General features: G+C 35.4%; 1 protein-coding gene across 3 annotated transcripts in view; it reads left to right on the top strand.

Annotated features, from left to right (window-relative positions):
* Positions 1 to 15,787, top strand: part of tmem67 (transmembrane protein 67) — a 152,038-nt gene that overhangs the window by 120,421 nt on the left and 15,830 nt on the right. For all 3 annotated transcript variants that reach the window (XM_051935495.1, XM_051935496.1, XM_051935494.1), the window contains exons 21-26: positions 3,529 to 3,669; positions 4,164 to 4,244; positions 8,688 to 8,804; positions 9,187 to 9,303; positions 9,384 to 9,488; positions 15,115 to 15,217. In XM_051935495.1, the coding sequence (XP_051791455.1) occupies positions 3,529 to 3,669; positions 4,164 to 4,244; positions 8,688 to 8,804; positions 9,187 to 9,303; positions 9,384 to 9,488; positions 15,115 to 15,217 (664 nt within the window). The remainder of the gene's footprint in view (positions 1 to 3,528; positions 3,670 to 4,163; positions 4,245 to 8,687; positions 8,805 to 9,186; positions 9,304 to 9,383; positions 9,489 to 15,114; positions 15,218 to 15,787) is intronic.

The raw sequence follows: 15,787 nt of genomic DNA, 5'->3' as shown, positions 1-15,787 counted from the left end.
TAAGATGCAGACAATTCTTTCTGCACCAAGAAGCAAAGGGACTAATTTTCCATGTCATATTGAAATGTTGATGTTTGCTTTGTACTATTAGTGTTCCTTGGAAAAGATACTGGAGAGGGTTTCATTTCATTTTTAAGTTGAATGTGCTAAGTCTGACCTCTCGACCATGATTTTGTCATCTTGGCTGACCCTGAGGAGCCTAGCTCATAGCTTTATTGACATGACAAACCTCTTCACTATAACACGGTGTTGATCCAGAAGAGGTTATACAACCTATTCCTTATATTCTTATATTTTTGGCACAGTATGATTAAGGTTTGATGCAGTGTCAGTAATTAGTGATGTCTATTGTCCACTCTTTTAAAGTCAAGAGAGATAACATAACTACATCACTGAATGTAAGTTACACCAAATAATAAATGACAACTGGTCCAATGCCTTAGCAAAAATGGGTCATTAATATGACTTACATTCTAAGACTAGGCATCTCATATTTTGTAAAGTAATTCATTCCAGAGTTTGCCTTCCTATAACTAAAGGCTCATTTTCATTCATCTGTGCCATTTTAAGGAGTCTTTGGTGTTATCCGTTTACTCTGTGGAGCATAAAAATTTACAAGTTCTGTAAGGTAAAGAGGGTAAAACAATTTACATGTTTTTCTTCAAAGTATTTTAAACCCATTTCCCAGCTATACAATCATACTTTTTAGTTTTAGTTTGTGATCCTTGTAGGATGATTTTAAATTAAGTCTACAGAGAAAAGCCAAGCAAAATGACACCTTTTATTGGCTAACTAAAAAGATTACAATATGCAAGCTTTCGAGGCAACTCAGGCCCCTTCTTCAGGCAAGATCTGATTACATCTTGCCTGAAGAAGGGGCCTGAGTTGCCGCAAAAGCTTGCATATTGTAATCTTTTTAGTTAGCCAATAAAAGGTGTCATTTTGCTTGGCTTTTCTCTACATTCATAATGGCTAACACGGTACAACACCCTAGTACTACAATTAAGTCTACAGTAATAGAATATATCAGCATATTTTATACAAAATGAAATAAATATGCAAGTAAATGAATATATTATAAACTGTGAAAATAACTAAAAAAAAAGATATAAAAATAAATAAAAATTAGTTTCATGAAACACTGTTTGTTTTTTGTTGCTTATTTCTTTATGTATCGTTTCCTCATTTATATATTTCAACAACACTGCATGCAAAATGACATATGCCTTGAAACGAAAACAGTCATTTTCACCTGTCTAAGCTGAGAGAGGGTGGGCTATAGCGAATACAATTTTTTAATTGGTAAATTATCAGTAGGGTGGACATACAATGAATCTTCAGCCATCAGTTGCTACATTTATAGGCAGACATGACAGATGCAGACTCCTGACAGCTTAGTGAATTCAGGGTTTCTTGAATTAAAATAGCTGCTTCCTGTAGTAATTCTGGATAACTTAATTTGTTCTTATTTACAGTACGCCACAGACATGCACAATCACAACTCCGAAAATGCACTTTGTTTGCCTTGGGAATCTTATGGTCTATAGGCATGTGTAATCTTGACACTTTGCACATCCCCTCTACCAGTGATTCACCAATCACAAAAACAGAAGCCACCCTCTCAGTTTTAAATGGTTCAAGTGACAGTATATATTGAAACTGTAGTTCATGTTGTGTGCAGCATCACTGAAATAAATAATTGAAGAAATAAAGATATAAATAAATAAGCAACAAAAAACATTTCATGATGCATTTAATTATTCAAACTCACATATGATTGTGGTTTTATTTATATATTGTCACATTTCACAATATATTTATTTGTGAGTTTAGTAGTACCCTAAGTTCTTGTCTATAAGCCGTGGCTTATCTAAGGAAAAAAGTTGTGAAAATGAAAAAATAGAATATCGGCTTATACATAAGTCCGGCTTATACAGTAATCCCTCCTCCATCGTGGGGGTTGCGTTCCAGAGCCACCCGCGAAGTAGAAACCATATGTTTATATGGCTATTTTTATATTGTCATGCTTGGGTCACAGATTTGCGCAGAAACACAGGAGGTTGTAGAGAGACAGGAACGTTATTCAAACACTGCAAACAAGCATTTGTCTCTTTTTCAAAAGTTTAAACTGTGCTCCATGACAAGACAGAGATGACAGTTCCGTCTCACAATTAAAAGAATGCAAACATATCTTCCTCTTCAAAGGAGTGAAGCAAACAAATCAATATGTCTGTTTGGCTTTTAAGTATGCGAAGCACCTCGGCACAAAGCTGTTGAAGGCGGCAGCTCACACCCCCTCCGTCAGGAGCAGGGAGAGACAGAGTTTGTTTTTCAATCAAAAATCAATACGTGCCCTTCGAGCTTTTAAGTATGCGAAGCACTGTGCAGCATGTCTTTTCAGGAATCAGCTTTACAAAAGATAGCAACGTGAAGATAATCTTTCAGCATTTTTAGACGAGCATCCGTATCGTCTAGGTGTGTTGACTCGGCGATGCCCAGAGCAGAAAGAACGCGCTCCGGCCGCTCCAACCGCGCCATGCGGGGAGTGAGAGAGACGCCAATATCTCACACTCTCTCCCCCCTTAAAGAAATTAAATGGGTGCGAGTGAGACCACTGACCTCCCTCCCTTCTATTAGTTATAGGTTATAGTACGTTCGGCTTATCCATGAGTCCGGCTTATCTATGATACGATTTTATTTTAAAAATTCGTATGATTTTTGGTCTCCGGCTTATACATGAGTCCGGCTTATAGACAAGAACCTAGGGTAAATCATAAATTTGATATACATCTTTGTGTAAAACTGCATATTTCTGTTATTTTCTGTTGTGTAGATATATACTCATCATTATGCTTAATTTATCAGATTGCTGTTTGATTGTCTGGTAGTTTGTATTAGTAATTTCATCTTGTTTTTCCCAACAAAAGCCAATTACCACATCACATGAAATCATTTTTGTCTTGATTCCATACGCAGTTAATTGTATTAACCATCCAACGTTTCAAACTGCTTATCAATTAACTCCTTTCCTAATACATTCTTGAGGCTAATTATTTGTATTTGCTAAGTATATGTTCTCTATTATATAGAATCTCACTTCTTTAAACACTGTTGAAAAGATAATTGAAAAGAATAAGTTCTAACATGTAATTTCTCCATTATTCAATAAACTGGAGAGTCTATGAATCTGCCATTATTTAGGATACACATTTTGACTGGTTCAGTTAATTAATTCCTGTAAACAGACTTGTCAGAATTTGTTTCAAAACACACAAGAGCGTAGAATAGATGACAAGGCAAAGCTCGATGGTGCTCCTATACTCGGGGCGAGCAACTTAGAACTGTTGTCCTTCACTTTAACTAACTGCATCCTTTAAAGAAAGAAAATCCAATATCTAGTAACACATTAACTGTTTGATACTTATGAGTTTCTCAAAAATCTTGCAAAGAATATTTTTGTTAAAGACAGTGTTATAGTCAATAAAATTGTCAAAATGTGTAACAGTATCCTTAAACTGTTCTTTTCAGGTGGTTGGTTTTTCCAATTTGGCTTCGATGGACTCTTCCTCTGCTCTTAATAGAGATAAGGAAAGTTACAAAGCCCCCTGCAATATTTTTCTCAGATATGGTGTCTCTGCAGCTATGTGGCTGGTTATTGCCCTTTTACAGGTAAGATTCCATTTCTCAAAGTATGGGATTGTTATTTGTTAAAAAGAGCAATTGTCTGTTTCTGCCTTTCAGCAGAATTAAAATTCAAGATTAAAAAGAAAAGATCTCTGTGAATTTTCTATGTGTGTTGCTAGAAATGAAAAAAGACAGGACAGAGGAGGGAAAAAGGATGTGTACAGTCTACACTGTATATATACTATATAACATAAAAATAAAAATTTTCTTATCAATTTCCTGTTTGTTTGCATCAAAGTACCTTATGTTATTTGTTAAAATGAAATACAATATATATTGACAAAAAAAAAAATCACATCATTACTGCACAGCAGCAGTCTTGATGAGCTGCACAGGCCAGAAAGGAATTGCAGCAGTCTAACATGAAAACACTTAGAACCTGAACAGGATTTGTGGAGTGGATACTGAGCAATGTAAGCAAATCACTTTTATTCACATCATATTAATCATACATAAGTTATAACCTAATTTAATTACAGGTAATATTCTTCACTGTCTTCTATGAAAGATTTATGGAGGACAAAGTAAGACAATTTGTAGACTTGTGCTCTATGAGCAATGTGAGTATGATCATATTTATTTAACATTAAATCCATATTTGCACTCTTTAAATTATCTATTTTTTTTATAACGTAAATATAATTCTACAAAGGCCAAAAAACCTTATTCACTGTTTGTGTTGTTAAGTGTTTAATCATTTTTTGAAGTTCTGTATAACACCTGTTAACTAATTAATTGGGGGAAGATGGATGTTCTTCCTAATGTATGACTGCTTCCACACGTCTGTCACTTCAAACATTTAAACCATTAGTTGGCCGATAACATAGCATTACCTAGTAAAATCCATTTTACTTTTTATCATCGGAAGTTAGTTTTATCTAATAGTTGGATTTAATTGGAACTATATAATTTTTAGTTGTATCCTGATATTGAAAGAGGTTATACTTCCTTTTTTACATGACTATACGTGGAATTTAGAGAAAAGCCAAGCAAAATGACACCTTTTATTGGCTAACTAAAAAGATTACAATATGCAAGCTTTTGCAGCAACTCAGGCCCCTTCTTCAGGCAAGATGTAATACAGAGACTGGAGTTCCCTATGTTTATATACACACTCTAGGACAAGAAACAACATTGGTAAATCTTTAAATGAGAAATTTAAAATGTAAAAAATTAATAGATTCATTCAGGCTTGGGTTAATTTAACAAGAGAGAAAAGAACAATGTATTGTCAAGATCTCTGGATAAGATAACTGTCCAACAAAGTCTTAGTTTGTAATGAGTTTTTTCAAAACAATGTAGATCTGTAGACAGGTTGTCTGTCATTCTGAGAGATGTAAACAATCCTTATATCTGGCCATAAAACTGTTGTCTCTATTCAATCCATGTTGTAATGTATTAAATTTTAGCATGAGTTTAACTTCCCATTCTTTTCTTTCTTGCTGTGTTTTGAAGTTGCCCATAAGCACTGTGACTTTAAATTCCCTCTCACAGTGTCCTTGGCTGTTGAAGTGGGCCACTACAGGAACATCTGTGTTGCCATGTTTAATGTGGAACCTGTGTAAATTCATTCTCTGGCGGAGTGTTTGTCCAGTTTCTCCCACATAGAATGCAGTGGCAGGACTTTTCATGCAGAAAATTAGGTAGACTACATTAGATGATCTGCAGGAAAATGATCCCTTTATGTGATGTTCAAGTCGGCAGTGTGGTATAACTATACGGTCTGTATCCTAGATGTGGGCACATGTTTTGCATCTTTTCTGTAGGCATGGAGATGTACCATTTTCTGTTGGTTCACTTAGGGAGCTTCGGACAATTAGTTGTTGAAGGTTTGGTGGTTGTCTGTATGCCAGGAGGGGAGGTTCAGGAAATACATTTTTCAGTGTTTGGTCATTGTTTAGTATTGGCTGAAGTTCTTTTATAATTTTTCGAAGTGTTTCAAGATGTGGGTTGTACGTGACAACAAGGGGGATGCGGTTCTTGTTGTCTTTGTTTTTATATTCCAGAAGGTTGTCTCTGGGTATGGCAGTAGCTCTTCTTATTTGAGTGTCTGTTGTTTTTGGGGTGTAACCTTGTCTGATGAAATCTTGTCTGAGCTCCTGCAATTGTTGATCCCGGTCTGTTGGGTCTGAGCAAATACGATTGTACCGTATTGCTTGGCTGAAAATAATGGAGCGCCTTATATGCTTGGGCTGGAAGCTATCACTTTTCAGGTAGGTCCGTCTGTCTGTCTGTTTGTGAAAAACAGAAGTTACAAGGGTGTTGTCTTTCAGTTGAACGGTGGTGTCAAGGAAGCTGACTTCTGTTTTTGAGTAATTCAGCTTCAGCTTTATGTTGCAGTGAAAACAATTATATTCATTATGAAAATGGAGGAGGTCCTTCTCACTGGCAGTCCAGATTATGAAGATGACATCTATGTGACGGAGATACAACATTGGTTTTACGATGCACATTGACATGAAATCTTCCTCCAATTTTGCCATAAATAGGTTTGCATAGTGAGGTGCAAGCCGACAGCCCATAGCAGTCCCCATTTGTTGCAAGTAGCAATCTTGTCCAAAAGAGAATAGATTATGTGTCAGAGTGAATTTTATCATTTCTATTACTGACTTTGTGGGTAAATCATGTTGTTTGAGGTACATTTCACATGCCAATATGCCATCATCATGGGGGATGTTTGTGTAAAGTGCCTCAACATCCATTGTGGCCAGTAAGGTTCCCTCAGGTAAGGGGCCTAAAGCAGACAGTTTTTTTAAGAAGTCAGTGGTGTCCTGGATGTAGCTGGTTGCATTACGGGTGAGGGGTTCATACAAAGATAATTGTCCAATACTATGCATTATTACAAACTGCAAGAAGACCCAACAGATCTCTACAAAAATGAACTAAAAAAATAGTAAGTGGCTTTCCTCTTGACATCAGGGATCATGTAAACAGTTTAATTCCTGAGAACCCCAAAATGGGTTACTTCTACATGCTTCCTAAAATCCACAAAGAAGGGAACCCAGGAAGGCCTATAATCTCAGGAATTGGCTCTCTTACAGAAAATATTTCAGGTTGGGTGGAGCACATCCTTAAACCCCTCACCCGTAATACAACCAGCTACATCCAGGACACCACTGACTTCTTAAAAAAACTGTCTGCTTTAGGCCCCTTACCTGAGGGAACCTTACTGGCCACAATGGATGTTGAGGCACTTTACACAAACATCCCCCATGATGATGCCATATTGGCATGTGAAATGTACCTCAAACAACATGATTTACCCACAAACTCAGTAATAGAAATGATAAAATTCACTCTGACACATAATCTATTCTCTTTTGGACAAGATTGCTACTTGCAACAAATGGGGACTGCAATGGGCTGTCGGTTTGCACCTCACTATGCAAACCTATTTATGGCAAAATTGGAGGAAGATTTCATGTCAATGTGCATTGTAAAACCAATGTTGTATCTCCGTTACATAGATGACATCTTCATAATCTGGACTGCCAGTGAGAAGGACCTCCTCCATTTTCATAATGAATATAATTGTTTTCACCCCAACATAAAGCTGAAGCTGAATTACTCAAAAACAGAAGTCAGCTTCCTTGACACCACCGTTCAACTGAAAGACAACACCCTTGTAACTTCTGTTTTTCACAAACAGACAGACAGACGGACCTTCCTGAAAAGTGATAGCTTCCACCCCAAGCATATAAGGCGCTCCATTATTTTCAGCCAAGCAATACGGTACAATCGTATTTGCTCAGACCCAATAGACTGGGATCAACAACTGCAGGAGCTCAGACAAGATTTCATCAGACAAGGTTACACCCCAAAAACAACAGACACTCAAATAAGAAGAGCTACTGCCATACCCAGAGACAACCTTCTGGAATATAAAAACAAAGACAACAAGAACCGCATCCCCCTTGTTGTCACGTACAACCCACATCTTGAAACACTTCGAAAAATTATAAAAGAACTTCAGCCAATACTAAACAATGACCAAACACTGAAAAATGTATTTCCTGAACCTTCCCTCCTGGCATACAGACAACCACCAAACCTTCAACAACTAATTGTCCGAAGCTCCCTAAGTGAACCAACAGAAAATGGTACATCTCCATGCCTACAGAAAAGATGCAAAACGTGCCCACATCTATGATACAGACCGTATAGTTATACCACACTGCCGACTTGAACATCACATAAAGGGATCATTTTCCTGCAGATCATCTAATGTAGTCTACCTAATTTTCTGCATGAAAAGTCCTGACACTGCACTCTATGTGGGAGAAACTGGACAAACACTCCGCCAGAGAATGAATTTACACAGGTTCCACATTAAACATGGCAACACAGATGTTCCTGTAGCGGCCCTCTTCAACAGCCAAGGACACTGTGAGAGGGAATTTAAAGTCACAGTGCTTATGGGCAACTTCAAAACACAGCAAGAAAGAAAAGAATGGGAAGTTAAACTCATGCTAAAATTTAATACATTACAACATGGATTGAATAGAGACAACAGTTTTATGGCCAGATATAAGGATTGTTTACATCTCTCAGAATGACAGACAACCTGTCTACAGATCTACATTGTTTTGAAAAAACTCATTACAAACTTCAAAAGACTTTGTTGGACAGTTATCTTATCCAGAGATCTTGACAATACATTGTTCTTTTCTCTCTTGTTAAATTAACCCAAGCCTGAATGAATCTATTAATTTTTTATATTATAAATTTCTCATTTAAAGATTTACCAATGTTGTTTCTTGTCCTAGAGTGTGTATATAAACATAGGGAACTCCAGTCTCTGTATTACATCTTGCCTGAAGAAGGGGCCTGAGTTGCCGCAAAAGCTTGCATATTGTAATCTTTTTAGTTAGCCAATAAAAGGTGTCATTTTGCTTGGCTTTTCTCTACATTCATAATGGCTAACACGGTACAACACCCTAGTACTATATGTGGAATTAAAAGACTGGTCAAAATATGCCTTCGATGTTTCTTTCATTTTGCAGATTTCAGTGTTAATCTTCTCACACAGATGTTTTGGCTATTACATTCATGGACGCTCAGTTCATGGACATACAGACACCAACATGGAACAAATGAACCTGAACCTGAAAAGGGAGGCAGTAGGTATAGCTACACCTGTGGTATTTGCAAAAGCAATAGTGCAGGTTGGCAGGGTTTGGCCAAACGGTTTCTCAGTAGTTACCAGCATGACAGCTGTAAAACTGCCTCATTCTGAATAGTTTGAGGTTGAAAGAATGATCTTTTTAAAGAGTTATCTTTTCAGACTTAATCATTTATTATATAATACCAAGTTTCTTAAACAACTAACTGCAGAATGCCAACCAACTTGTATATTATGGTAACCTGTTAGGAAGGTAAAATTTTGTATTGTGAATTATTCAGGTCCTTTTTATATTTACCAGTTTATTTTTTGTGATTTTATAATTTTATATTTAAAACATAAAGTAACCATTCATTTTATAATTTCTTCTTCCTTCTTAGGAGAATCTTTGTGGTCAGAGAGGTTTGTTGCCTAATATGGACACTCAAACTTTTCAGGTTTCAGTAACAAATAAAATGAGGCAGCAGTATGACAGAATTCACGAGCCTCTGACAAGGGTTAGTTTTAGTTGTCTCTTGTTTCTTTCAGAATTTAAAATTGAATTTTCATGTAATACACATATTTTTTATTTTTTAAGAGAACTGGTCCGTCTCGTTTGATTGATACATCACCCGGTCCATTTGAGCAGAGCACCAAAGCTTATCATACTATGAATAAGTTTCTAGGATCATTTATTGACCATGTAAGTACTGCAAGAATGATGTACTTTAACTATTTTAGTCATTTTTAAATACGAATAAATCTGCTATTTTTGTTTAGCATTTTTCATATATTTTGTTAAGGGCAATTCATGGAAAATTGTTAGTACATTCTTACAATACAGTTACTGTGTTGTTAGTGACTCAGCAGCATTATTGCCAAATAAGGGAAGCAGTAGGTGAAATAAGGATTTTCATACAGACATATTTAAATACATTAGTTAGTTTAGACATATTTATAAAATTTGAAGAGAGGGACTACTTACATTTTATGGTTTTTTACTAAATAAAGGAATCTGGGGGAAAAAAAATTGATAGACGTACAGTACAGTTGAAGTCAAAAGTTTACATACACTTAGAGTGAATCCTTTAAAACTCACTTTATAACCCTTTCCCAGATTTTTTACTTACAAACTATAAATTTGGCATATTGTTTAAGACATCTACTTTTTGCAGGGCAAAAGTAATTTTTTACAACAATGTTCACATGCAGATTATTTCTCTTTTTATTGACCCAATTCCAGTGGGTTTACATACACTTTATTAACTGTAACTTTAAACAGCTTGGAAAATTCCAGAAAATGTTGTCAAACCTTTAGAAAATTAGACTATTCGCTTCTGATAGCCAATTAGCCTAATTGGAGTCAACATGTGGATGTATATTAAGGCCTACCATCAAACTCACTGCTTCTTTGCTTGACATAATGAGCAAATCAGCCAAGACTTCGGTGGAGGTGGGAAGTGTGGAAATCCACAAATCTGGTTCAACCTAATGAACAATTTCCAAATGCCTGATGGTTCCACGTTCATCTGTACAAACAATAATACACAAGTATAAACACCATGGGACCACACAGCTATCGTGTTGCTTAGGAAGGAGACACATTCTGTCTCCTGGAGAAGAACGTACTGTGGCAGAAATAGTGCAAATCTACCCCAGAACAACAGCAAAGGACACTGAAGATGCTGGAAACAGGTAGACAAGTATCTATATCCACAGTAAAACGAGTCCTATATCAACATAACCTGAAAGACTGCTCAGCAAGGAAGAAGCCACTGCTTCAAAGCCATCATAAAAAAAGCTAGACTGCAGTTTGCAATGGAACACGGGGACAAAGATCTTAGTTTGTGGGGAAAAGTTCTCTGGTCATGGCCATAATGACTATCATTGTATTTGGAGGAAAAAAGGTGAGGCTTGATAGCCAAAAAAACCCATCCCAACTCTGGGGGTGCTTTGCTGCAGGAGGTACTGGTGCACTTCTCAAAATAGATGGCATCATGAGGAAGTAAAGTTATATAGATATACTATAGCAGGATCACAAGAGCTCAACAAGGAAGTTGAAGCTCAGTCACAAATGGGTCTTCCAAATGGATAATGACCCCAAGTATACTTCAAAGTTGGTGCAAAATGGCTCAAGGACCACAAGGTCAAGATATTGAAGTGGCCATCACAAAGCCCCAACCTTAATCCAATTGAAAATGTGTGGTCGGAACTGAAAAAGAGTGTACAAGCAAGGAGTCCTGCGAACCTATCCCAGTTACACCAGTTCTGTCCACAGGAATGGGCCAAAGTTTCTGCTATTTATTGTAAGAAGCTTGTGGAAGGCTACCCAAAACATTTGGCCCAAGTTAAACAATTTAAAGGCAAAGCTACCAAATATTAACTAAGTTTATTTAAACTTGTGACCCTTGTTACTAAACAGTGAAATATTCTGTCTGTGAACATTGTTGGAAAAAATTACTTTTGACCTGCACAAAGAAGATGTCATAAACAATACACCAAATTAATAGGTTGTTAGTATAAAATCTTTGGAAGGACTAAAAAGTGAGTTTTGAAGAATACACCCGGCCAAAGTGTGTGTAATCTAATGACTCAACTGTATATAATAGAGCAGGACTATAGAAATATAAGACTTTCTCCTAACTTTCACACTCTGCAGATCAGCATCCTAACATTGTGAGAGAAGAAGTGGAAGGGTACAGTGATTTTTATTTTGCACCATTAGTATTCTTGACATACTCTTAAGTGACAAAAAACAAGTAGATCAAGAATGTTTGTGAAATAAGATGAAGAAGGTGATTTTCCCATACTTCTTGGCCACCCTAGTATCACCATAAATCTTACCCTGTTATGGATTAATTAAATAATAAAACACAATTAGTTAATGAACACTGTATGATGATATTATAATGGAAAAAATAGGTATTACTTTAAAATTGGAATTAATTATATTTATTCGATGAAGGGACAATTAGAAAATTTATAAATAAATGGCTGCCCTTCATTGATGATGTTCTCAGCTAGCTTTCTACTGTTAGAATTTCTGAGTGACTGACATTTTGCCCTACTCTACCACTCTTGCTGTGTTTTGTTTGGTACAGAAGGGAGCTTCAGATGTGGCTAGTGTCAGGGAAAAGTGTAAGTAATGGTTGAGAGCTACCATAATCGGTGTCTCCTAAGGTAAACGTTACATCAAGCCTGATGGAGCCTGCCATGTGCACTGCTCAGTGCAGCATGACAAGACTGACTAATCTATCAAAGTCACAGTCCTAAATAAATTATGCTCATTTGCATAACACAGTCAAGGAGCATTTCAGTTTATACCAGTTAGCATACAGAAACTGTAATTGTTAACACACCTTAGTATTAACTAGAAGCCCCAAAATAGTTAGACAGATTAAACGTCTGTGGCAAATATCTGATTTATTGAATAGGACGTCTTATAAGTAAATTACTATATTGAAACAAAACGTTTTAATTGTCATTATTTCACTGTTGCTTTGATAACTGTTCAGGGTACAGATATTACAGAATGTCTTAGTTAAATAGGCTGGATTAGTCTGCAGCACTTTACAGATTTATACAGGGGTGTCTCAAGGACTGTGGGCCAGATCCGGCCCCTGGACCTTTAATGCAGCCTGTGTTATCAATATTCAAAACATGTTACAGTATATACAGCTTGTGAAAATCAAAAATCTCTTTTAGTATACATTTCATTTTAAGTTTATATTCGTAATTGACATTTACGCTCGTCGTTCAAATGCCCCTCATGTTTATGCTCAGCACAGCATAAAATAAAAGTGGGCTGCTTATAATGACCCAACAAGAAAAAGTGAAGTACAAATGAGACTCTGCACTGCCATAAATAACCTTTACTGTTTTAACAAGATAAAAAAGATGTGACAGTCTCATGAATGAAATGCCAGCTTGATTGTGCATGCACTGCTGCATTTACTTTTTAAAGCTGTACAGGAGTCAATGCTGGCAGCTGGAACTTCTGCTGCTTGCCTGCTGCCACCACCCTACACAATTCTTTTGCATTTTCCTTAACTTGATTGTTATTTGTAGATAGAAAATGCATTTGCATTTCCAGTCTTGTAAAACATAATCATAATCTCTTTCTCACCAACTCTGAATGTGGTCTGTGTGCTTATCACCAATGCATTTACAGTACATTTTAACAAGGTCAGGTGCCCATTGCTTGTGCGACACAGATTAAATCTGGTGTAAGCAGATTACTTTGCTTTAGCAAAAAATTCTCACCTGTGTCAGGACTGCAGCTCTCTTTTGACTTTGTTCTGACCAGGGCACCCTTTACAGATGGTCTTCCAAATCCCAAGGTGCAATGTCATTCATTCTTTATTTTCTCCAGGTGTAAGTTTGTAGTTTTATTTTTGTTTTAATTCTGTGTTCTTTTTAGAAAACGTGTCTTATCTTATTTTCTACCCTTATTTTATTGTTGTCTTGAAGCAGACTTTGGTTGCATACTCGTACAGTACATAGATTTTTCTTTCCATTTCATCCTTTTATTTTTTAAGTACAATAGACTGCCATTAGAAGTGGTTTTGAGATCACTTAAATATCCATTTATAAGTCCTTAGAATATGAGGAATCAAAATAATAAAAGGCTAGAGTTCTGCCTGATCATTTAAACTGGTCAGCAAACACTTTACAATCTTGAATTGCATATTTAATACAGGTATAGGTATATTTTGCCTTTTTTGTATTATAATTATTATTAATAATATATCTTAGTGTTATATCTTGGTTTTAATGTGAACAATTTTCTAAATTAGTGAAAATTATACAAGACCCCTCGATCATACAATGCAGCTTTCATGTGTGTCCTTTTTAATTAAACTTATTATTTAAATATTAAGCTGATATTTTGTTTGTGAAATGGACCTACAATCAATTGATTAACCTACCCATTATGTTATATTGTTACATTTGTATATTATTTGCCTTTGCACATTTTGCAAATAAAATATATTCAGTTGAGAAAATGCTATGTCAAATTTATATTCATTTGCCTAATATCTGTAGTAAACCGCAAGTTTTCTTAGGCATCATTTAATAAAAATGAAGGGAGGAGATGGAACAGAGGTCATTTATAGCTGCAGTTCTTTTTTTAGAATTAAATGGGAAGACAATATGATATCTAAAAAAAGTGGCAAAAGAAGTTTCAACAGCACAGAAAAATTTTAAATAAAAAAATCAAAGAAAAGTTTTCATCAATCTACATCATTGTCATTTTCAGGCACTAAACTGAAACAGAACCATTTTCCTTTTGTTTTTTTTGAAAAGGTGGGCATAGACAAGCTAATCTAACACAACCTCTGCCTCTGATTCAGTATATTCATATTATTGTTCCAAAAATGGTAACAATGTTTAAGCTCTAAGTGGCTGTTATAGCTTTTATAAAATTACCTTTTTAACAAAACATGAAATCATTATGATGTCTATTAGTTTATTATGTATTCTTCTGTCAGCAATATAATCAAATTAGATTACCTAAGAAATTTTAGTCCTGGTTATCATTAATTTGGCATCAGTCTGTGTTTTCAAGCAAGAGGTATGTATATTAGATCCTCCCAGTTGCAGTTAACTACACTGCTAATTAATGTAATGACTCAGATTTGATTTTAGTTGGAAAAGGATGCATGTTGACAGTTTTTGGATATATTCATTATTATGTATTTTTTTTTCCTTTACATTATGTTACTTCTCATTGTATTTTTTAATTATTTGAATTTTTCTTATACTGCAAGGTCCCAGTTAAAGCTACTTACAAGTTTAGAGTATTGCTTCGTACTTCTCACTTTTCTGCCAATATTTTCCTTGAATTCAGCTCATCTCTGCTTGTTCTTTGGCGAAGTAACTGTTATGTTACATTCAAAGTTTTTCAGTGATGTGATAGACATGTTTTTAATAAATTTCTAGGATTGTTTTGTTATTAACATGGTGAGAGGATTTGAAAAAATGTTATCAATATTATTGTAAACCTGTAGATGTTATAAATATGAAATATTTGTGTCAGAAAATTCTTAACTTATGTTAATGCTTCTGATGTCTATAGCCTAGCATGTATTGATTCCATGGCCTGTTGCTAAGTGTCACCTGTGACAAGACAGCTTTTATTTTAAATTCTACTATAAAAATTAAGTTTCAGAAATATTTTATATGAAAAGGCTATTACACTAATCAATGTGCTATATTATGTAATTTACACTATGTAATCTGTTTGTCAAGAAGAATATTTATCCCACGTTTGTTGTTATTTTTTATTACTTTTCTTCTCTAAAAAGTGCCCTGTTATTTGTTTGCAGGCCCATCGAGATATGGACTACATTGTAAGGGACAAACTGTTTCTAGAAAAAATTATTGGAATTGAGTTTCTGGAGCCACTGGATAAAAGCATTTTCTATAATGGTACTTTTTACAGTGCTGCTAATTTTTTTTCTTCATATGTGTAAAAAGATTTTTTAAAGCTTTTATTTTACCAGATAATACCTCTGTAAATACTATAGTTGGACATTCATCATGGCAACTTTTCCTGGTTCTGAAACTTAAAGAAAATAAGTATATTACAGATTTATCAGTTTAATAAGAAGTAAATTACAACCTTTACTGGGGATTTCAAAATGGCTTGATATATATGAGAGAAAGCTCTGTGATAGATTAGTGTCCATTCTAGGATCCCAGTGCTTCCTATATAGGCTGTAATTTTCTTTTATGAACTTACTATATTACCACCTTTTTATTACATTTTTTGTTAGAACATTAGAACAATCTGGACAAGAACAGGCCATTCCACTCAACACAGCTCACCAATCCTATTCACTAAATTCTTCCATAATAACATAAAGTCTAGCTTTGATGGTCCATAAAGTCCTGCTGTCTACCACACTACTTGGCAACTTACTCCATGTCTCTATGGTTCTCCGTGTGAAAAAAAAACTTCCTATGGTTTGTGCAGAATTTACTGTTAAAAAGTTTCCA

The sequence above is a fragment of the Erpetoichthys calabaricus genome, chromosome 13, assembly GCF_900747795.2.
Source record: "Erpetoichthys calabaricus chromosome 13, fErpCal1.3, whole genome shotgun sequence".
Taxonomy (NCBI): Eukaryota; Metazoa; Chordata; class Cladistia; order Polypteriformes; family Polypteridae; genus Erpetoichthys; species Erpetoichthys calabaricus.
Note: the sequence above shows the minus strand (reverse complement) of the source record. Positions and strands in the feature narration are given on the sequence as shown.